General features: G+C 34.1%; 1 protein-coding gene across 1 annotated transcript in view; it reads right to left on the bottom strand.

Annotated features, from left to right (window-relative positions):
* The window catches only part of PCLO (piccolo presynaptic cytomatrix protein), a 310882-nt gene that overhangs the window by 101107 nt on the left and 185301 nt on the right, over window positions 1-24474 (bottom strand). Inside the window, 2 exon segments of the mRNA XM_032484107.1 lie at window positions 5301-5437; window positions 10892-13079. Coding sequence (XP_032339998.1) covers window positions 5301-5437; window positions 10892-13079 — 2325 coding nt within the window.

Below are 24474 nucleotides of genomic sequence, written 5' to 3'. Positions count from 1 at the left end.
TGATTTCCATTCTCATTACTGGGACTTGAACATGAGACCACTACAGACTGCATTATCGCTGTTTCCACCTGGCAGAACGAGATTTCTGAAACAAAAGCAAATTAGCAAATGCAAACTTGTGCTTTATGGTTCATGGAACTTGGCTTTCAAAAGAGATTCCTGAAATAATGACAGACAAGAAGTAGTAAAATATTTATATATTAATCAGATTTTATTAGTGTGGAATCTTGTATGTATCACCTCAGGAAAACTTTTGACTAAAATTACAAATGAAATAGTTTAGTAAAGAGACATTAATACTACCCATATGAGAATATATTTAAGAAGTGTCTGGGACAACTCAGCCAAAATATTAAATAGAATTTCGAACTAAAGGGATGTACATTTTGTGAGGAAAGATTCCTTGGAATACTCATGTGGTTTTAATTGTGCCTTTGAAAATCCATCTGTAAAACTGCTAGAATTCTTGATATTAAAAGGAAAATATGTACTGAAAAAATGTGAATTTAAATTATAGCCTTTAGCTTTTATTCTATTCAGGGAAGAATAATCTTAATCAGGCCTCTAATGAACATAAAATACTCCCCAATCAACAGCAGAATCCTGTCACGCCCAAGAATATGAAGTAAATCCAGCAAAATAAAACCAAAATATTGTTCGCAAGATTATAAAAATACCATGGTCAGTATAATCAGTCAATCTAGATAACTCATACTAATGCTAACTTTGTAAACTACTGAAAACCTGATTTCTATTCATAACAAAAGTGTGCATTTTCCTCTTTTCTTCCTTACTCTTGCCTCCTGTCTCTGTCTCTCTCTCAATTTCCCTCCTCTGGCCTCCTTACGTTCCCTCCCTTCATCTTTCCTTCTTCTTCTACTTTCCTTCTTCCTCTCCTCCTCTCCTTGCTCTCTCCCCTAATCTGCATTTAAAAATGTTTCTTTTTTTTTATCAAAAATAAACCATGTGTATTGAAAATTCTACAACTATTAAATATAACTGAAACCTTGCTTTGCTACTGTAAATAGTTCATTAAAATTATGGATATTATTTAATCTTATTTCAAATGTCTTTTAATTTCATGTATGATTCAACAATGCTTTTAAAAAGTCATTTTTTCCCACTTGGCCAAAAATAAACTAAGGAAACACAATTTTGCCTTTTGTTATTCTAATTCTCCAGACTAGGGAGAAGTTGATATAATCTCATAGTACCTCTTCTTGCATGCTCTAGAGGTGTATTCAGGCTTCCCAAATTTTTTATCACAGTTTTATCAGATAGTCACTATCACCTTTCAGTTTGTATCCATGATGATGCAAGTAGAAGTGATGTTAAACATCTTTATTTCCAGGAATATTGCTTTCAGGGCATCTCCTGTCTTTTCAGAGACTGTCTAAAACCAGCTTCATGAATTTGCTTAATAAATTAAAAACATTAAACTACTCAGTTTGGATCAATGTGACCCAGAGTCTATGGAAAGCAGAAGTATCTGTCTCTCATGTTGGAACTAGTTGGATATTGGCTTTTTTCTAAGCATTGAAGGTGAACATTGAGAGAGTTCTCTAGCAGGTGAGGTGTTAGGGTAGGTGTTCCTTCTGCCAAATAAGAGTAGGAACAAGGCCAGAGGGCAGGACTGATGTTAAGGCATGCCCCACACCTGTCCTCAAGAACCAGGTTTCTTTTGATGATTCTGCACTGACAAAACTATCACCTGTATTCTGCCCAGGAAACGGGTTTTTCCTCTTCCCTATCTCCAAATATTTCAAAAGAAATTACTTTTAAGAACTGGCCCTTTGTACTTATGAAATAATAACTCTTATGTTAATATACATTTTATTTATACAGACTTTCATCCTTACCCTCACTTAAATACCTTGTATACAGGATGGGGAGGTACAGAGTGCCCTTCTGGGGTTCCAAGCACTGTGTTAGGAAATGCACAGATACCATGGTGGAACACAGAGCACTTGCTCTCTAAATGCTCACAGCTCAAGACAGTGCAGGGAGCAGTATTGGACCATGAAGGAAAAACACTTGCCCCAGATTTCTGGGGAGGTGGTAGTGGGAGTGTCAGAGAAAGCTTCTTGCAGGAGGACGCATGCACATGGACACCTGAGTGATGCACAGAGCTGGCCAAGAGGAGAGAGGAAGAAGAATGCTCAGGAAGAGGAAAGAAGACATTTAAAATCCCCAAATAAAGAGAGTGTTTCTTTCAGAGATTTCAAAATACCCCAACATGGCAGTTGCATGGGAACTGCAGAAGGTGTGGGCATTAGTGCAGAGTGAAGGCATTTTGTACTAGTAGAGAAATGGTGACCTTTATAACAACCTGTGAAGGGTATCAGTCCTATTTATACATGAAGGGACTGAAGAAAAGTTTTAAAAAGAAAAGAAAGAAAATCCAGGTGATCTGTTCAGTTCACAGAGGAGAGCTGAATTTCTACTGAATAGAGCAGAGGTTAACATATATATTTGAAAGGAAACAAATATGGTTTTGCGATTTGTCTAATTTTTATAGTTCATACGATTTTGAGTCTAATAAATTTCAGAAATATTCTTCTATCTCTCTAATGTATGTTTTACATTAAATATTTTGAAAAGCAGGTAAATTAGTGCTTTCACTAGTCAATTGGTTTTATTACTTTTGCCCTCAGAGCATTTTATGAACATAATACTTGTTATGCATAAGTTTTCAAATAAAAGCAGCTGGGCTTATTGGTACCAAGAGCTTGGAATTACCTTCTTATGGTTAAATATGCAAAGAAGTGACTAAAGCCAGAATGCCATTTTGCTATTCTAGACCCAAATATAGTTTTGTTGAGTTAATGAGGAAGACAGTATATGAAGATAAATATATTAATGCAAACAGCATGAATTTTAAACTAAATATAAGTGTAATCAAAGCATAGGTTGTATTCTATGAAGTTGCTATTTTGTGAAAAAGAAAAAGTAAAACAAAGAAATTACTGTCAAAACATCAGTATATTTGCTACTTGTTTGGGAGAGGTTGAGAATAACAATCTGGAAACGGCACTTGGGGGTTTCACAGGACAGAAAAATACTCCCTTTGTGTGGGGGTCATATGGCCGTTCACTTTATAACTAGTTTATAATTCTATGGATTTCCAGTTCTGAGTATTGCATAGTTTTTTTTTTTATTTGTATATTGGATAACAAAATAAAAATGTAAAAAGCAACTTTTAGCAAGAAAATACACATTATTACATGTATCTGTATATACTTCTAATGAGAATCTTTACATTTTCTATTTATCAGAGAGAAATTCATTAAATGATTCTCAAATATAGCTTCTCAGCTTAATTATACTGCTCTATAATTGTATATTTAAACATGATGTGCTATGTCTTCAGTGGATCAAAAAAGAAAATTAGGAACAAAAAAGTCATTAGAGATATTTATGTTTCACATATACAACAGAATAGAATTTTAGGGAATATTTTTGGGGGGATGGACACAGATTATTTTAAACATATCCTGTAGAATATTAGTTGGATAAATCAGGTGGACAAGACTATTCTGACTGGATACTCAGAAGTGCTGGGAAACGACTGCATGAAATTTATCATTTTCTAGTTCTCTGGTTTTATATTTCATCTTGTTAGAGTTTCTTTAAAGGATCTGTGTTTTCACTGACTTGATCTAGGTTTGTGGGAAATACTAAACTTCAGAGAAACAAGATGGGTAAGATACAATGAGTAAGTCATTACAGAGAGATTCTTATAATAAAAAACATACAAGGAAATTATTGTCAATTGATGAATGTATTATTTTACTAGTTGTACATAAGAGGTAAATTTAAATTTTTTAGTATGTTCAGAATGATTTTAATTATTTTTCTCGCTTCCCAGCTAGATCTATTTGATGAGATTGAAATACAACTATAAATACAATATTAAAAAGAATAAGCTAAGATGTGTTTATAGAGACAAACACAACCTTAAACTAAAAACTTATTAAATATATCAAAAACTAAGAAGGGAGTATTTATAATACACACAGAAGAACTGAAAGATTTCTGGAAAATATGATAGCACCTATTAAAACAAAACAAAATTCTGAGGAAAGGAAATTCTATCAGCTAGACATTTGTCTATGAAAACTGAAATTGCTTAGGAAGAAATCAAACCTAAGATCATAGACATTATCTTTGAGACAGTACTTACACCTGCAAAAGTCTTATTTTCTTTTATATCTTAATGGGACACTAAGTTACATTATAGTAAAATTCCAATGGTTCTTTGTTCAAAATATGGTTGTCTTTTGTACTAATGAAATCATTAATCAGACAGAATGATTTAGGAGTCAATATACACGATATAAGTCATCTATCTCCTTTGTGGGTATTTCAGTGATCATAATGAGTGCACAGCCTGCAAGTATCTGATCTGCTGAGGCAACTGATTTAAGGCTACTCGGCTTACCAGAAGAATCTCCCTCAGGTTATCCAACTGTTAATCTCCTAAGTACCCATCAAAATTGAATCCAAACATCAACTCATTTGTCTAAAGTGAATAAGATCATGAATTATGGTATCATGTTTATCTAATCATGGTATCATGTTTATCTAAAAGTATCTCTAACTTTCAGTTTTTCATCTATAAACAGACATTAAGTAATAAAACCTACTTTGTGAAAGTTGTTCTGAGGATAAAATGAGTGTAAAAAATGAGTGTAAAATAAATACTTCCATATAACAGACTCTAGATCATCAATTCCCTTCTCCCCCAAGTGAGGCTTTCCTTGTCCTCAGCTGACTTGGTTTGGTCAACCTCTTTTTTTTAAAACTTACCATTTTTTTAAATGGAGGTACTGGGGATTGAACTCAGGACCTCATGCATGTTAAGTATGTGCCTTGCCACTGAGCTGTACTCTCCCCACTGGTCATCCTTTTATTTGCTATTTCTTAACACCTGAACATACTGTTATTGGAAAGCACTGAAAGAACCCAAATCTACTTCACCCAATATTCTGTAAGCTCTTTAGGAGCTTCACATGTTCTCTTTGTATGGCAGTGTTGGTATTCTTGTACAAACTTAATTACCTGTTAGAGGAAAAAACTGCTTAAACACATCACAGTTATGCTGCAATGTCAACCAATCGTGGCTGATCAAGTAAGGTACTTACTACTTTAAGGTACTGAAAAAATAAGCATTTGTGAACTTGACTGACAAAAGCCCTATGCATTTCAGGATAACTGAGACGATGCTAGGATGAATTGAGTCTTTTTTTTTTTTTTTTTTGGGGGTAAATCTAAAAGCGATTGCTCAGTACAGCACTTACTTGCTCTTGATGTTGACTGAGTGGTCTAGAGTGGACCAATCTTTCTGGCAGTTTTCGATCCAGACCGTGTCCATTTTCCAAACGAGACTCCCTGGGCTTGTCAAACCAATCTGTTTCTTCACGACGCAGGTGATAGGCTTTGGAGACCAAGGAAACATCAAACATTGCAACCCCAACCAATACAGATGACAGAGGGCGGCAGGTGTTCTGAAGTACCAACATGCTCCAGGTTTATTAACCATTCATGCATTTCAAACACAATTCCCAATGGGATGAGAAAAATCATATCCCATACTATGTTAAAAATTTTGCATCGTGGAATAACCTAGAAAAAATAATGTATCACCTTTTCAACCTTTCAGAGCAAAGTAAAACAATTTAAATTTAAATCAGGTGAAAACAGAAATTTAGATAGTGATTGAACAACTGAATGAACAAATGACTATTCCTCAAAGGCCATTCTATTCAACTTCAGTCCATTAGCTCTACCTCCTCACCTCCCTCCACCACCCCACCAAAATCAAAGGAAAATCTATTACTGCATACAGAAGATGCTGTCACTTCCCCACTATCTTTATCAGTCCAGTACCAACATGTGGCTGCTGGCTATGGACACAAGTGAGTCTTGTTTGAAAACATGACATTTCTATGACACTCATAAATAAATGAAAACATTTAAGACGATCCCACGTATCACTGCCAGAACACATATGCTATAATCACTGGGTAGACTAATATTAATGATAATGTCCATTAGAATTTTTCATTAAAAATTAAACTATTATCTTCTGTGAGATCACTGATTTAGGAATTAGAGAAGGGTTGATTGACAGCTTTCTGTATTTATAATGTGACAACACTTGACATCTTAAAATATTTCTTTGAAATTACAACCATATTTGAGTACAGAGATTATTTTAATTTTTTTATCCCATTCAGTTCTTAATAATTCCAAAGTCTTTTAAAGTTTTTATTTAGTGACCCCAAATCCTATTTATATTCTAAAATATAGATTTTGACTTTATCTGAAGTTTTATTCTTATAAAAGGATCCCTAACAGTCTCTGGAAATACTGCTGCTTCCTAAACGACATTTGGAGCACCTCCTCTCAAACACACAGCCTGAAGGCTGTTGATGATGCTATCAACCTACACTTCCTTCAAACTTTAGTTTCTAGGTGCCATACTATTGAGTCTTCCTCTCCATCTCATTACAGTCTCTTTCTGTTTATATCACTGACTCTCTTCTCTTCCACAACTTTCTCCCAAATCTCTTTTTCCAGGCAATTTCCATTATTTCTTTGCTGGCAAGCCTGGCAAACCCAGCATATAATCAATCACTACTCACCTCTACCCCTCTTGTGATCTTGGTCAATGACAATGATTAACCACAGCACTTTCTCCCAATAAACAAGGAGTGGCAGACGACATGTCATACTGCAGTCAGTCTTAGGTTTGAGGAAACACAATGGTACGTACCTGGTTTGCGGCTGCATATGTACTTGTCTGATTGTCCCTATCAGACTCTAAGCTGCTCGAGGGTAAGGCTCATATCTTCTTTTTTTCTCCCTCAAATACTAAAAACAATGCCTTGCAAATGCCATAATATTCATCAAGTATTTGGGAAATGAATAGAATAATGAGATGAATAGAATAGAAAAATTAGTCATCAACTAAAGAAAGCTAAATATTCTAATTATGATAAGCACATTTTAAAACATACATTAATTTGTCCCTTGAACCTCATTAATGGTTACACAGTACTTTCTCACAATCTCCTCAGTATTTATTATGGTTTTTCATAGCTTTAATTTGATACCAAGTGACTAAATTTATGAAAGAAATATTTACTGTAATATAAATTTGATAAGTAAATAGAAAACAAATCCATTATTTAGTCATCAGTCTCTAAAACTTATTAGATTATCACCAAACACATTAATACCATTTAATCTTACTTTTTATATATCTTCATTACACATTTCTGATGAAAAGAAAAAGAGTCTCTACTGATTTTAATAAATTACTATCTTGGATAATGTAGCACATGATTTCACTTGAATATATAACTTTGCTAATTGCATTTGAAATAGGAATCCTTTAAAATGTTTCTTTGGCTATGTCTACACAAGTAAGGCAGAAACCCACCCTGACCCAAATTTAGTCAGTTTAGTTCCAATTTTGATGACATAGTTTGACTGTCTGTTATGTAACTCTAACTCTGTATGTAACTAAGTTAGGATGGCTACCATGCTTTGCATAGGAATTTACAGATCAACCAAGAACAACCAGGTTAAATGAATCTGCTTTTATGTTGGATTCTATCTTCAATATTTACACCAAGTTGGTCATAAATGCTAATTGTTTATAACTGCAACTGTCTGACCTGCTGTGATAGATCTGAACTTTAAAAATTAACTTTAAAAAAATAACAATAATACCATTTTCCAAATTAGTTTAAATAATTTGCTGGAGATTAGGAATCCCCTGTTTTAAGCTATTGACATTTTCTTGAATTCTTAAATGTAAAATACAGGTAAGCTACTTCGGGATCTAGCATTATTCATATTATTCACTGCAACAACATTTGCAAGAATATTTTAATTCTATTCAGTATAAAATATTTGCTGGATTTTTTTTTTAAAGACCGTATTTATTGATGCTTTTCTGCATGGAGTATATTTTGAAAGAATGTTTTCAATGTTTAATATTTGTGGTTGTAGAAATTCATATAACTTAACTTTTTCTAGCTTAGCTTTTCTCCAGTCTTCTCCAGAGGAAAGCACTCCTGCTCTGAACTTAACTCTGAGTGGGTAGCAAGCTGCAGGCTTTAAGGTGACAGTCATAAATACTAAGCAACATAAATGATGCCTAGCTAGATTCTACCTCAACTGAGATATTTCAAAATTAACTAGTCATATAGAATGCACCTGGAAAACATCTTGTTATCAATAACCTAGCATTTAATTGAATTCAGAGACAGCACACAATAGATTTGAAATTAGTTAAGTTTGTTTTGTTTACATGATTCTAAATAGCTTCTTGGAATGTACTACTTCTCAAAGTTATTTCAGTATCATTCAAACACAGATATAGCATATACCTGGTAATTTTTATTTTAAAAATCCCTAATATTTCATCAGTTTATGTCATGAGTTATGTGACTGGGAAAAATACTTTCTACTTTTTCTCTTAATTACCCATGGAATCCAAGATTTCCAAAGGAAAGCAGACCATTGTTCACCAGAAGAAAAGTAATATGTTTATGTGATACAAACAGAAAGAAAACACGTAAGGTTTTAAAACATACATCTTTTAAAGATAATCACTGCAATTCACACACATAATATTACATATGTAACTCAATTTGTTATAGTTTTTCTTTGTCTAATCCTGTATCAACAGGGTTTTTATGACTAAATTTCTTATCTGAGTAATTTAAAAATACATTTCTGTTCAATTTAATTTTGTATAAATTTCATTTTAATTGTTTACTTCTTTTGTATCATCTTTACACATTTCATAATTTCATATGCTGCACGATGTCGCATTCAACTTAAATAATTTGCTGTAGATTAACATGCCTTTTTTAAGCTGATGACATTTCCAAATATTTGCCAAACTGTTTTTGATAAATATTTTTGATACGTGTTTTGATACTTTATCAAAGTAACTTTTTCATAGTCTTTAATAACTATGAGTAAACATCATCCAAGCATATAAATGAGAAATAAAGCATTGGTTATTTTTATATGATTGTACGTAAATAAGTGCCACATTTTGGAATAGCTAGAGACATCTGGATGTCTGGTACCACGCTGGCAAATCATCTGTGATGAACAAATGAATTTGTCAAATTCTCTCCAGATGTATGTTCATCATGCACACACAGCCTTCAGGTAGGAAGTTATGCCACTGACCTGTTAGTTTTGTTTTACTTTGCTACTTTACAGATATGATTACTGAAGAGCCTTTTTATTCTTCTGCAGCAGTCATTTTACATACATAAAATGTGTGTAAAATGTGGATTGTGAAAAAAGAAAAAAATAAATGTTTCCACATACCACAACTCTTGTTTCACTATGTAGAGAGATTCAAACAATTGGCTAAATTAAAAAAATACACAAATAGAGTGTTTTGTTTAACTGACTAATCATCAATAAAAATGGTCAATCCAATAGTCTGTTGAGAATAAAACAAATCAGAAAGTGACTACAGTCTGCTGGAATTTCATTACAAAAAGCAGTTTCTCCTTCTTCAGATTCAGTGATTACGTTAGTCCTGTTCAAACCTACATTCGAACTTCTAAAGCCATATTGGTGTCTAGATACAAAAACAAAGAAAATTCTTCCATGAAAATGTATTTTCCTGCAAGTCCTCAGGGAAAATGTTAGAGTCAAAAGAAGAGGTGTTCATGTTAGCTTTGTGTTTTGCAATCTCCAAAGCCATGAAGTTTTAGTAATACTTTTATTTGATAAGAGGTATTTTATTTCCAGGACTCAAACCATACCTACATTCAAATGTAAATCACAGAGGAGAAAAGAAAAAGAACCAAAGTCATGAGCTCTCTGTACCTCTCCTCCCTCATCTTCAAATTTAGACTTGTACTAGGACAGCTTCTAAAATTCTTATGGTTCTACATGATTAAACAAAAGAATTACCATATAAGAGTTTTTAGTTAAGTATGTACTTGCCATAAATCACTTGCTCAGTATGAAAAACTAGCAAACCAATTTAGGGCAAAAAGAATGGAATAATGCAAAAAGCAAAACCATGGAAGAGGCTAACTCTCTCGAGCACACAAGGAAGGCTTCAGCTCAGATAGCTAAACTCACAAAAGTAGTGTACAAATTTTCAATTTTAAAACCTAAACAATGCTTCATATATACTGATAAACATACTGATAGTATGGCTATTTATTGTCAGTATCATATTTAGTGCTAAGTGTTCTATTATGTAATGCAAAAAGTACAAACTTGTCAATTATGACACTCATAATGACAGATAAAACATAAACCTTTTATTTAAGGAGAATTACAGAAGTCTATGTTATGCTAACGTTAAGGACTTAACTGAATGTTCTCAAAAAGAGAACATTCTCTGAATTAATGAACACTGATCTCACAAAATGACATAAATAATTTTCTATTACAAAGTCTAGCAGAATAGTACTTAATGGGTCTAAACCTTAATCATTTCACAAACTGAAAGAAACTGACTAGCAACTTTAAAAATGCATTTTATAAAATAAATGAAACATACATTGAAAATTTTTCCAACTATGGATTTCAAGGATGACCATATTTTATTGACACAGTTATCTGATAATGGTTTTGAATAAGTGGACACCAAACAAATCAAGCAAACAATCAAGAAACAACAATAAAAGAATAAACTAAAAAGAAAGAAAGAGCATGCTACGAAATCTATACACAAGATAACATTTCCATTTACAAGAAATAAAATTGAAGTAAACATGCAAAAGACGCACCAAGAAAAGGAGAATACATCCTTGGAGAAGGAAAATTAAACATGCAGAAAAATAAGAGTTTGAGTTTTGAGAGGAACAAGGGAGTTTGAGGCCCAATTTACCTTCACTGTCTGACATGGCATGTTGGAAGTCATCCATGATGAACGCTATGTCACGATCACAGCCTCGAGTCCGTGATTCTTCTCTCATGTGCTGCTGAACTTCAGGCAGCGAGTGACTTGATCCAAACTGATCCCGGGTGTCTGCAGATATTGGTGGCAGGGGTCCAGCTGCAGCCCTGGCCATTCCCATTGGCTGGCCAACAGGACTCAGTGGACTTTCTTCTTCAGAATTCTGGGCCACAATTGGTATCCGTCCTCTGCTCTGGCTGATCGGCAAACTGGTAGGCTTAGTACGGCCAGAGGGTGATGCATGACCAAAGGAGACATCTAGAGCTTCAGCTTCTTGAGCTTTCAGTCTTAGAGAAGAGCTGGATGAATCTCTTTTCAATGATAAGTCAAGCCCATAGACAGAGGAAGGTCTGGAAGAAGGTCTGGATCTGCTCCCACTGCTATATGGCTTATCTGCTTCATCCTGCAGAGCAGACCTTATGGTACTTCCTAATGTGCTCAGTCCTGTGCCAAGAGATGATCCCAAAAACTTTTGCTGGTCCGTTATATTTTTTCTGAGGCCAAAAGTGATATCATCTTGAAGAAGCCTTGCCCTGGAAGAGATGCCACCAATAGACGAAGTGCTAGAAGTCATATAGCTCGAATAATCAGGTTCAAGGTCTCTACTTTCTTGAATAGGTGAAAATTTTGACATTTTTGGGTCAATCAGTGATTTCTTATGCTTCGACTGCTTTTGATAAAGTATGGCCGCTGGTAGTTGTTTTGCTGCTTGTTTTTCAAGTGTAAGTCTACTAATGCTATACTTTTCAGACTTGGGGAAATGCCTATAGCTAGTATCGGCATGGTAATAATGGGACAGACCAGCGAGGTGATCTAAGCTCTCGGCCCCTCTACGGAATTCTTGCTTAATCTGATGTTTCAGAAGCTTTAACTCATAAGGATCCTCCATCGGGTCTTCGTCTGCTTTCACATAGCTATGCAATCTGGAGGAAGTCTGCAAAGGGGCTAGGAAATCTGTCACTTCTTGAGACCTACGTGTCTCAGTGGTTCGAAGGAGACGGTCTGTTTTTGACAGATCTTTTTCATGAAGGCTGAACACAGTGCTTAATGCTGTCGTTCCTTTGGTGATCTCTCCAATGTCATCAATGAGGACATAATTTCGTGAAGTATGATGGTCAATATCTGCATAGAAAGAATCTGCAGATATGCTTGATATTGGACTGCTCGCCATGCTACTTCTTTCCTCCAAGCCTATTCTCAAGTCTAAGCTATTGTACTTACTACCAAGATGGGAAACGGCATATGTATTATCAGTAGAAACAGGTGCTATCATCAGGGGTTGGTTGCGAATCACCTCATAGTTTGAAGTTATCTTGGGCTCCAAATATAATGTGGTTTGCCGCGGCTTTGGTTGTATCACCATCATCTGTGATGGTAACTGATAAGAAGGTTGTGGGGTCGGGGTAGGCTGAGCTTGAGGTGTGAAGGACATCGTGGCCACAGCTTGGAATGTTGGCTGAGTCTGATAAGGTGAAACTTCCTGATGGTACAAAGTCTGTTGCTGAAAATGGGATTGCTGGGTGTATGGGGTGGGTGCTTGGGTCGGAAGAGCGGGGGAAGAGTACTGGTACTGGGTATAAGGACTTGTAGGAGGAACCAGCTGAGATTCTGTTTGGGTTTGTGGTGGTATAAACTGGCTGAATTCAGTCTGGGGAGCAGTTCGTGGCCGCTCTATGCCGTGCTGACTTTCTATCCGGGTGGGCCTGCTGCTGCTGACCTCACTGTCGGACATGTAATCACGGTCCTCAGCTACTCCCTGGAGGTAGGCTCTCTCCCTCTTTTCTCTCTCCTTTAATAATGCCTCTTTCCTCCTGTTAATCCCCATTTCCAGGTACCGTAATTTGGCATCGATCTCCTTTTCTTCCTCATCAAGTTCTGCTTGTTTCTTTCTAAGCTTTGCAGATTCCCTCTCGACAAGATCCAGCTCTCTGTCTATATCCTGCAGAATCTTGGCTCGCGCCATTGTGTTGGTTCTGCAGATCCTTCTCCGGGAAACTGTGCCCATTGTGCTGAACGTTGACTGAGTTCCTGTGGCGGTCTCCTCGGGAGGTGGGTTTGGCAGAGTTCTCTTCACTTTTTTCTGAGTGCCAGAGGGTGTCATGGTTTGAGAACCTTTTGTCTATAATGAAGTAAACAAAATACATTACTGTATTATCAAGAAACAAGAATAAAAGATTAGTTAATCCCAAACTCCTAACAGACATACATTATTATATACAAAATAGTTTTGTATAGAACAACAAGGACCTACTGTATAGCACTATTAACTATATTCAATTTCTTGTAATAACATATAATGGAAAAGAATCTGAAAAAATGCATAACTGAATCGCTTTGCTGTACACCTGAAACTACCATTGTAAGTCAACTACACTTTAATAAAAAACAAAATACAAAAAAACTTCATAATTTACATTTAGATGAATTCTTATATGTTTTAGCTATGACAGCATAACAAAATTAAAATTTTATGTATATTTCAAGTATTAGTCACAAATGCAGTTAGTTGAAAAATAATTTTTTCCCTTCTTTTAAAACTGATTATTTATTCTTACAACTTCTACAACATTAGAAATGAGTTTTGAAATTGAGCACAGAATCCGTTACTAGGCTGGCTTATGTTCTAGTCTGACTCTTCGGAGAAGTTGAAAAACTCATTTTCCATTCTATTTAATATACAGAATACTATCTACTGAAGGTATGCCCAGAGTATTTGTGTCAACTATCTACAAGTTAAGTGACAATGTTGAAGATGCTCATTTACCACGGACAAGTTCAGTCATTTGCTTCTATCTTCACATTGCTACTTTCACCCCCTAAAGTGGCTTGTCATTCCTATTTCAATCATGAAATGCTTAGAAATGAAATCCTCTCATTCTCACTGTCTTTTTTTTTTTCTCCCAAAGGAATAATCCTAACTAATTTCCTATTTAATCTTTCAAATTTTTCTGACTATTTGGGTCTTCTGATACCTTTCAATGTTCTTACTGTTCAGTAATTTTAGCTTAATGCTTTAGTAACTTTGATATGAAGCAAAAGGAACTGACTACAAACAGTTCAAAAACTCACTGGAATATTTAAAAAAAATAGATAAAGTATACTGGTGAGTTGTTGAATATTTTCAATTTTATTTGGTTAGTTTGTCATACACTTATTTGCTAAGAATCACTGGTCTTGAGAATCATACAATTTTGAAATTTCAGAAGACATAAGAGATCATTTTGACTATAATGAAAATAAACTGATATACTCAAAGTTACCCAAACATTTAGTAACATACTCACAAACTAGATCTCAGCTTCTGGCTTTCTAGTTGCATATTCTTTACAAACATGTTCTTTTTTCTTTTTCCTTTTCTTACTTATTAATAACCCAAAGACTTTAATTCTGCGCCTTTTCCCAATCACCAAATACTGAGGACCAAAAAGTAACAAAAAGTATATGGGAATTGTGTCTACTTAACTACATCATATTTGCCCCAGACAAATTGTACTGCCTTTTTACTGTTTTCAGATTTCTTCCCTCTGGTTTTTATCTATTTTTCTGTTATCATTTTCTTCTTCTCCATTTATCTATCCTAATTGTTTAACAGAAATCATTATCAGAAGCAAAAGCACTAAGATCAAGTAAGGTTTATGTGTATTTCTGAAATTTAAAATATTTAAATGCAAATTAACAACAACAAATGTTGTGAGTCTGTAAAATATGGTAAAGTGATTGTGATACTGCAGCTTACTCCTCCTCACAGAGAAATCTGAAGAAATATGGGGAATGGGAACCACAAAAGCATTTGTTTGGCATGTTTTTTATTCTCTCTCATCCTCAATTCTTTTCATTTCATTTAATAGCCACAATGCAGTCAGAGTTGTTATGAAGAGCAAGTGAGACCTCTGTGTTTATAAAGTATCTGGTACATATCGCAGGCATTCATTAAATATTATTTCCTTGCAAACTCCCTTTATTTCTATTGCAAACTATGGACTTTTAATAAATTCATATTCCAAATCCTTAAAAAACTGTTTATTTGCAAAAAATGAGTGCACATATTATGCTTTTTAATAGCAGATTGACCGTAATAAAATACTAATAGAATTAAATTTGAAATATTATAATTATTTCATAATTTCCCAAAATAATAACATACATATGTCTTCTACTTTTAAAAAGTTTTTTCCCAATAATGTTTTCAGTTCTCTGAAAATATAACTGAGCTCAATAGGAGGCTGAGATTAGTGACTGTTTCTTTTCCTTGACTTGCATTTGGTAGATTTGGTATATGTGTAAGAATTCAAAAATCTTAAATTTTCATCTGTACTACATGATTGTGGTTGTGAAATGATTTGAAAAAAGAGTGTTTAACTGTGTTACCCTGATAGTATAATGGCATTGCATAATATGAAGACATTTCAAAGTAAGATTTCTCCTTCCCACCAGACAAGGTTAAAAATACCCCACTAGTTAATGTAACACTAAAAGGTGAACCTGGCAGAGAAAAAGCATGTGTAACAGAGGAGGTAACAATGGAATGGAACAAATAGAACGAAAGCAATTTCTGGGGTGGACACACATATTTTGAAAATTAAGTTTTTAAAATATTGAAGGTATCCATTAAATGAGTGCACATCTTTGTTGAATGAAAGAATGAAAAAATGAAAGGGTAAAGTAAGAACGTGTTGTGATTATTTAAAATAAAACTATGAATCAAGAATTGAATTTCCCAGAACTCACTGCATGTAATGTGGATGTATATGAAATCATAGGAAAAATGTAACTATGAGGAATTGAAAAAAAGATTTGCATTAAGAGTAATGGTTATAATGAAGTGAACTAGAAAGTGATAGTAGCTTTTACAGTTTGTTGCTCATAAGTGATACAATTTCTCTTAATTTCACTTTATGTTTAAAAGTGTATAGTTCTCACTTGAGAGGGTGGGGTTAGTCAAGCTAACTTCTTTTGTCTTTTTATAAAATCCTAGGTCAAAGAAACATTCCAGGTATTGGGGATTTCAAATTTTCCTCCAGGGTTGCAAATATTTAATGATCCATGACTCGGGTTACTCAATATTTTGTGTGCCATGTATGTGAGTCATGGAAGCAAGAGACAAAGCTGGCTGGTAGAAGCTAGATACTTACTGAGTTAGCCTAGCTGACCACTCAGTCTCCACAAACTGGAAGAGCTTTGCTATTCTCTACTTGGTAACAAAGCTGCAGACTTGTCAAGGTCTCAGCAATATTCCTCCGAAATGACAGTAAGTGTAACACTGATAAAAAGCTTAGTCTCTGAGTTAAAGAGTTTCAATCCTGGTTCCACTTTTTACCAGCTGTGACACTTTTAGCAAGTTGTTTACACTCCCCAGGTTAGTATTTAATTCTAATCTAATCAGTATAATGTAAAATAAGAGTAGAGAATCCCCCAACAGAGAATCAAAACAGTATAACTGCTTAGAAAAGATCAAGAGATAAGTAAGTTTTTCATGATTAAAGGTGATGCAGTTGGAGGTCTCGATTAGAGATGACAATAATCTAGAAAAGCTTGGTGCTTAATAAGACTTTCCTTGATGATTTGCTTAGTAAAAGTTGTTTTTAGACAGATCTGGAGCCCTTAATCTGAAAAAACAATTGTGCTAAATAACTGTCAGATACTCTAAACTAGCTATGCAAACAGCAGACCAAGGGAAAGGAACAGATAGTTCTAAGAGGAGAATGGAGGTTGAAGAAGTCTGGAAAAATAGCTCAGTTCAACTGCAGTATCTGGAAGGTAACTGTGATGACAAGCAAAAGCGCTCCAGGATAAGTTTTGCCTTCCAAAGTTAGATTACACAACATTCCTCTTGGGGGTATCCACTTATACCACACATTTTACATGTTTAGTAAAGGAAATAATTTTTCCTTGTTCTGAGGTGTCGGAATTATTAATCAAAGTAACAAGAGCTAAGGTCTATAGACACACTATCCTGAGGACGTTAAACATAGGTATGTGCATTATCTCATTGTCAAAATAATCTAAGCTGCATCTAAGGATGAGAAAAGTGGAACAGGCAAAAACAGATGCTAGACCAAAACTATTTATATGTAATACATATGTCAAAATTCAATTGATTCATTTTATGTTTAATACATATAAATATATAATTATATATATAACATAAAGCCCTTGAAAGCTGTATCTATATTAAAATCTATATTAAATTTATCCATTTTCCTTTTTTTTTTTTTCCTAACAAATGGAAAAGGCTACCCTGGTTATTGCATACTGGTCATATTAATTCGAATACCATGTGAAATCAGGACAAACTATCAAACTGTAAATGTGCAATCATTGGCAATGACATGCAATTCAGTGCACTGAGTAGCAATCCCTGTGGCTTTGTCAAAGAGAAAACTGTGATGGCCCAATGCAATTTCCTTCAATGATAATGTGCCAGTCCCCGTAGATAACATAGCAACAGTAGACACAATCTCGCAGGGCTTCGGCAAAGCACTTCACATTGTCCCATGACATAGTTACCAACGTAATTTTGGACATAAGAATGGAAAGTGATCATATACTTTGTCAGGGATCTGCATGCATGCAGACTATGGCTATTCATGGTCCAGCATCAATGTAAGTAAGTAATTACTGTTTCTTAACCTTGGTACTAATGATACTTTTATCCAGATGATTTTATGTTGGGAGTGGGAGGGTGTTTTGTGCACTGTAGGAGGTCCAGCGGCAACTCTCGCCTCTATCCGCTAGATACCATCAACACATCCTTCCTCAGTCATGTTAATCAAAAACGCTACTAATGCATTGTCAAACATCTCTTGGGGGAAAGGGAGGCAAAACAGTCAGTGGCTGAAAACCCCTGATGTAGGAGGATATACAAGATGACATTCTCAGAAAGAGGTAACTGACCTATTTAGTTTATCTACGGATGAAGAGAACGCTAGTATTTGTACGTCATAGTGCCTTAATCCGAATGGAAAAGGCAGACTTGGATGATGCCTTGAAAAACAGAGTTCTTGGTATAATGAGTGAAAGAAAAGAAGATATTCTAGGTTATGGTTACAATCTGAGCAAATTAAGAAGGAGAGGAATGTATTAGAGTATTTTGCCTTGTTATAAATTTGTTAATCCCTTTATTAGATAGGATAATTCTTACCTACTGGATCAACATGAATTAATGCTCAAAAGATACTCAACCAAATTTTAAAAAGTACAGTTTTATGAGAGAACAGAGAAAAAAAAAGGTGCCTACAACTATGAGAATGCCTATCAGTGCTGAAGATTAATTTTTCTAGCCTAACCCCATAAAAATCTAGGAAAATTTTCCACAGCTTCAATAACTAAGGGAAAATCAGAGGATAAGGAATTGCCAGTCTGTTTGAGAAATTATGTAAATGCTAGATCTTTGATAAAAGTTGCCTGTTCCTCTGTGTTCAAAAGAAGGATCAATGGCATAATTAAAATGGAATTATAAACTTAAGAGGAAAGGACAGTTATTTACTTTGAGAAATTAAATACCAGAATAACTAATGGAAATCAACTGGATACCCAAGCTCAATTTTAAAATCAAGAAATCCCTGCCATCTTAAAGTTAATTTAAGAAAAAAAGAATCAAAACAGTAACAACAAAAAACACAAAGAGCTAACCGATATCTCAGCGGAAAAATGGAGAACAGTTTTATAGTTCACTGCACTAACTACTGAGATTATAAATAAGTGAGACATGGTCCCTGACTTTTAATTGCGCATTATAATACACAGAACTAGAGGACAGAAACTGCTCTTGGGGTCCTTTGTCCCACATTATTGAAATTCTCCCCGTTCAAGGGTTGTATTTATACTGAATATGGGAGTAAGTCTTCGTCTTGGTAAGAACGCTACTTCCCACACATACCATAAGCTCTAACATTTTTACTTCTGCTCTACACCTCTGAGGGCTCTCTCTACCCCAAAAGCTACAGTTTCAAGTTTTGAGAGAAAACAGCAGTTGAATAGAAAAATATTCAGCATTTTATCCCATGTATTGTATCATTAATAATGTGTTCCACCAACAGACCCATTATTTACCACCATCCCACCCTGACTCCTACACAGAGCTAAAACATTCAAAATGTTCAGTTCAAGGGCTCAGAAATTTCTATTGCTTTAAGACACACAAGAAAAATAAAAGGTAACGGAGTGACCTGTGAAAAATGACATTCTAAATGATACTACTCAGGAAAAAATACTTTAAAAACCAATAAAACATTTTAAATCCACTAGGCATTGCAATAGGGCATAGTGCCTGATACATACAAAATAAAGCCAACAAATTTCTTCAGCTAGAGCACTATGGAATAGTTTAAGAACTATTTCCATGAATCAAAATTCTAAATAAGCGATACTGTCATTGCTTTGAGAATATCATTGAATTACTGAAAAATATAAAGCCTTTTATCAATGAACAATCCTGAGTCTCTACGACCATGGGAGAGAATTTACCATTTGTTGAACTTACTTACAAAACATAAAGAGATTCACAGACATAGGAAACAAATTTATGGCAACCAGGGCGGTAGGGGGAAGGGGGTGGGAAGGGATAAATTGGGAGTTTGAGATTTGCAGATACTAACTACTATATATGAAAATAGATAAACAACAAGTTTATACTGTATAGCATAGCACAGGGAACTATATTCAATATCTTGTAGTAACTCCTAATGAAAGAGTATGATAGCAAACTTAGGTACGACTGAAACATTATGCCGTACACCAGGTACTGACACAACATTGTAAACTGAACTATACTTCAGTTAAAAAATTACCATTTGAGAACGTAATTGAACATAATTGAAATTGTTTTTAAAAAGTAGTTTTCCTGTACCTATTGTAATAATCTAGTAGCAAGAAAAAAATGAGAAACCAAATGACAAGACTTTCTTAGTAAGAGAATAAAAACAAAGTCATAGAACATACTTAAAAGTCACACATGTTATTTCTCAAAGTCTAGGAGTAGAGACAGAAATGTTCTCCAATGAATGCTGTGAAAGTGGTACTCAGTATTTCATCAGACATCTTTCTGCTTTTCGTCAATGTGCCTCTTGTCCCAGTTTGTTTTGTTTTCTTGCTGAAAGTCATTGCTCTTGGGCTGGGCGGCCAAGCAGAAAACTAGTTTCTACCTCACTGGACAGAAGGATTAGAGATGTCAGTCTGTGCAACACTACTGTCTTATATTTTCTGGACTGTCCCGGATAGATTAATTTCTTTTCTTTCCTAAAATCTGCATAAGGTATTTTAGGAAGCCCTTTTAGAAGCTTTTAAGGTAATGGTTTTATATGTAAGTATTTATTTTTCCTTCCTCCCTTCTACCCTCCCTCCCATCTATTTATCCTTGTCATTTCTAAATTTTACATTTTCATTAGAAAGACACATTGCTATGTGAGAATACAGATACACTTATAAACTAGTTTGCTGCTTCATTCAATATTATGTTTCCTTGATCATTTTCCTAGGAGAGAAGAAAATGCTTAAAGGTACTGATGACCTCCTTTTCCTCTTCCCTTTAATTTCCCAATGTTCAGTTATTACTAAGTTTAAAATCACTCATTTTTTAGTTACAACTTAAAAAATTTATTGGGGCAGCTAAACGTATTTTGCCTATATGCTCTCAGCTAAACAGAAAGAAGGCTTGATAACCAGTAAGTAGGAAGAGAAACAAAGAAGTATTTTAAAAGCACTGACTAACCTAAAGGCTATGAAAATATGCTAGCACAAGAATTAAAACCAGATCAGATCACTGGAAAATAAACAGAGATACCTACTATTCTCTCGTTTCTATACCATTTAACTTTTACATGGTGTTGCTGGAATAGGATGCTGAATGCTATGAAGAACTGTCTCACACTGATTCCTTCTTCAAGGGCAAAAAATCACTTACAGCTCGAATATGCTACCATGAGCTAAGGACTACATCCCTTCATCAGAATATATGTTAAGTGATTTATGGGAGCAAGCTGAAGGACAATAATAAAGTTAATAAAAATTTCCAAGAGTGATCATGAAAACTTATCCTAAAACAGTAAGGTAAATCAAAACTGTAAATTACATCTCCCCCCTTTTTTTCAGCATTCATTTCTTTATACTCCAGCATGGTGACCATTATAGTATTGCCTGCCTGTGAATTATTGCATGTTGAGAACCAATCAGGGATCCTTAAAGAGGAATCGCAGTGGTTCCAATGCTTCCACACAATATTTCCTCATTTCCAGTTCTCATCAGCAATCTCCCATCAGAACAATATTAACTTTATTTCAAATGCTGTAAAATGCAAATCTCTAATTATGCTACATTTCTGCACATGGAGTATTAGAATTATGATTGATTACTCTGTGACACATTTGCCAGAGCTTTAGATCATTAGCAATTTGAGAAATGACTCAATAACTACCTATCTAATGCTAGGAGAAATATAATGACTCTTACTAGTGGCACAGACTTTACTAAATTATCTTGAGATAATAAAGTTATTTTATATTTAGATTCTTGAAATGCCGAACTACAAAATCACAGGAATCTCTTTTATTCTTTTCTGTTTCTCTCTCATCGATCACCTCTGGCCTAAAACACAACCTTGGAACATGACGTTAAGGTAGTTAAGAATTGCTTTTACCTATATATGTTTGCAGTAAATAAAAATAGTTCTTCATAAACCTAAATCACAGAAATAGCTCCCTCAAAGTTAAATTAAATAACAAAATTTCCTTGGCAAGTAGGCCTATGGTCCTTCTTCCATATAAACGTAGAACCTTTGGTTCTTTATAAGATCATACTATTAAGATCTAATAAAGGATGGCAATTAAATTAATAAGTAGCAAGAAATATTTTAATGTCTTCTAAGATGATAAAGCTCACGTATGGACTTATATAAATATGACAATATTTTTATTAAATGTTATTTTAAGAGGTTACCTTTTCTTCTTCAATTCTCAATTTTAGAAATTCAGTTCCATCAGAATGGAGGTTTACAGATGGGTGAGTAGATGATTTCCAAATGGATAATGAACCTGAGCTTACTGACTGATGTGCACGTGAGTGGATATCTATGGGCATCAGCTCCGGCCATCCATGGGAAGACTGGTTAAAAGCACCAGCAAAGAAGTTTTTTCTAAATACAGTAACATTGTTTTATTAGAAACATTTCTACCATTTTAATACCTATGACGCACTGAAGAAATTCATGCCCATTTATTCGTGTGAAAAGGAAAATTAATGTTGTGATGTCAGGTCTTTTTATGAAGCATCATAGAACTCTCTACAATTAGCATTAATTAATACTTTAAGCCGTGATTTCAGCCTTATCTCCTAAGAAGTAAATAAGCCATCAAAGTAGCCTCTAGGCCTGGAGACTAAGCTCTGTGATTAGGGCTTAGTTTTATCAGAAAAAACAGTGGGGACTTGCCTTGTCACTGACATGTTAAAATACACAAACTAATAGATCAGCAATTAAAATATGACCCAATCTATTAAAAGTAATTTATTCATGTAGTTAAAATGGTTTATCAAAAGCCCAAACAGTTTCTGTCTATATCTTTTTCATTCACTTGAGGAGGAAGGAAGAGGAGGGAGAATGATGAATAATCACTTTTAGCTTCAAATCTATTGTTACAGAATATTTATTCCCTCATGAGGGTTATTTATTGCTCTTCACAAAGCTAAGCTTTTATCTGCCATCTAACAAAAATGTTTCAGCCAAAAAAAACTGAGGTAGTAGCTCTATAATTTAGCTTAACGATTTCTTAAATTGTGTTCAACTGTCACTTTTCTCAACTGTTTTAATTTGAATCTCTAGCAAATTGTTCTTAAGGTGAAAATAAAATACATAAAAATTCCCATTGTTGATAGCTTTAGACTAAGTTATCTCAGTTGATTTAGACTCAATTTACCTCATGATACTTGTTCTGGTGCTCTCCTCATTCCAACCCTATGCATAACTCCAGGGACAGAAGAGGACCGAAAAGCAAATCCTGTTAAATAGTAGAAACTCATTTGCTACAAAGGGAATTAATGCTGGATGGAATGGAATTAACGTAAGCTGCAAAGAACAGTGACTTGGATTTCAGACTTCTCACCATTAAAATATGGAATAAAATAAACATAAAATCTACAGAAAATAAATGGTTTAGATCTCTACTAAGCAACTTCATGAGTTATATAAGGCTATAAAAGTATCAACAAGTTTATGTATGTATGTATAGTATGTATAGGCATGTATGTGTATTTTGATGTTGAATATAATGATAAAAAAAGTCAAGCAACTATTGGAATACATTTTGATGCCACTATACACATTACACCTCAAAACTTTTCCAAATTTTTGTATTACAATCATTTTAGTTTCTTGTTATTTCAGTAATAGCACTTGTGGCAGATTAGAGAATCTTAAATAAGTAGCAGTTATAAAAACATAAACAAATAATACAAAAGTGCATTTGTGTTCATTGGGAGGGGATGTATTTGCAAGAATATATAGGTAGCTTCATGTAGAGTCAGTTATAAACAGCACAACTTTTCAAAATAGGAAGTGAACTGAATTAAATATGTTATGGTAAAATACTTCGAAGCTAACTACCACTAAATGATGCTCTATGTTTTTAAACTGGGTTAGTAATAATCAGTGCTCTATTAATTCAGAACTCCCCTGTGTTAAATTACTATGTCTGAATATTTAGAATTACATTTTCAGCAAAGGTCTTTCACTGAATATTAGGAACTTACGTCTGTTTTTTATAATTATGCTTATTGGCGTATTTTAAAATGGAGATGTCTGGAAAAAATAATACAGATAATCTGATTTTTTCCCCTTCAGTCTGAAAAAGTTTGTTTTGAAATTAATCTTTAGATATTGATTACAATGAAATAGCAGAGGTTATCTACTGAACACTAAATTGATGAAATCAATTAACAACCTTCCGGTTTGCACTGACATTGGTCTACATCTGTACATTCATTCCGATTTTTATCAGATCCTAATAATTAATCCTATAAATTATTATTTTACTGCCATTTAGTTTGAGAAACACTTTAATATACCATCTCTTATTTTATAATATAATATTAATACATAATAATGCAAAATTTTAATCATAAATTAGAAACATGGTAAGAAATATATTAGTAATGAAGAGGGTAAGAGCTACAGAAAAAATGAAGCTTCTATTATTTACAAAGCCAATCTTTAATATTTGAATACTTTTTTCTCATATACATAAATACTACCGTTATAAAACAAACGATTTCCTCAAAGTCAGTTTTAATAGACTGGTTTCTTATGTTGTTTTCCAAAGAGAGTAATGAAAAACAACCCTAATAAATATTATTCTTCAAATCTCACTTGGCCATCATAGTCATTATTTCTTAAATCTGTATATTCTGACAGAAATAAAATTTCTCAATTTAGGTTATGGAAATTACTCTCAGAAATAGACATTAAAGGGTTCCAAAAATCTTAAAAACAGCTATCAAAACAGCAATCAGTGAAGCAAAACATATTC

The sequence above is a fragment of the Camelus ferus genome, chromosome 7 (assembly GCF_009834535.1).
Source record: "Camelus ferus isolate YT-003-E chromosome 7, BCGSAC_Cfer_1.0, whole genome shotgun sequence".
NCBI classification, from domain to species: Eukaryota; Metazoa; Chordata; class Mammalia; order Artiodactyla; family Camelidae; genus Camelus; species Camelus ferus.
Note: the sequence above shows the minus strand (reverse complement) of the source record. Positions and strands in the feature narration are given on the sequence as shown.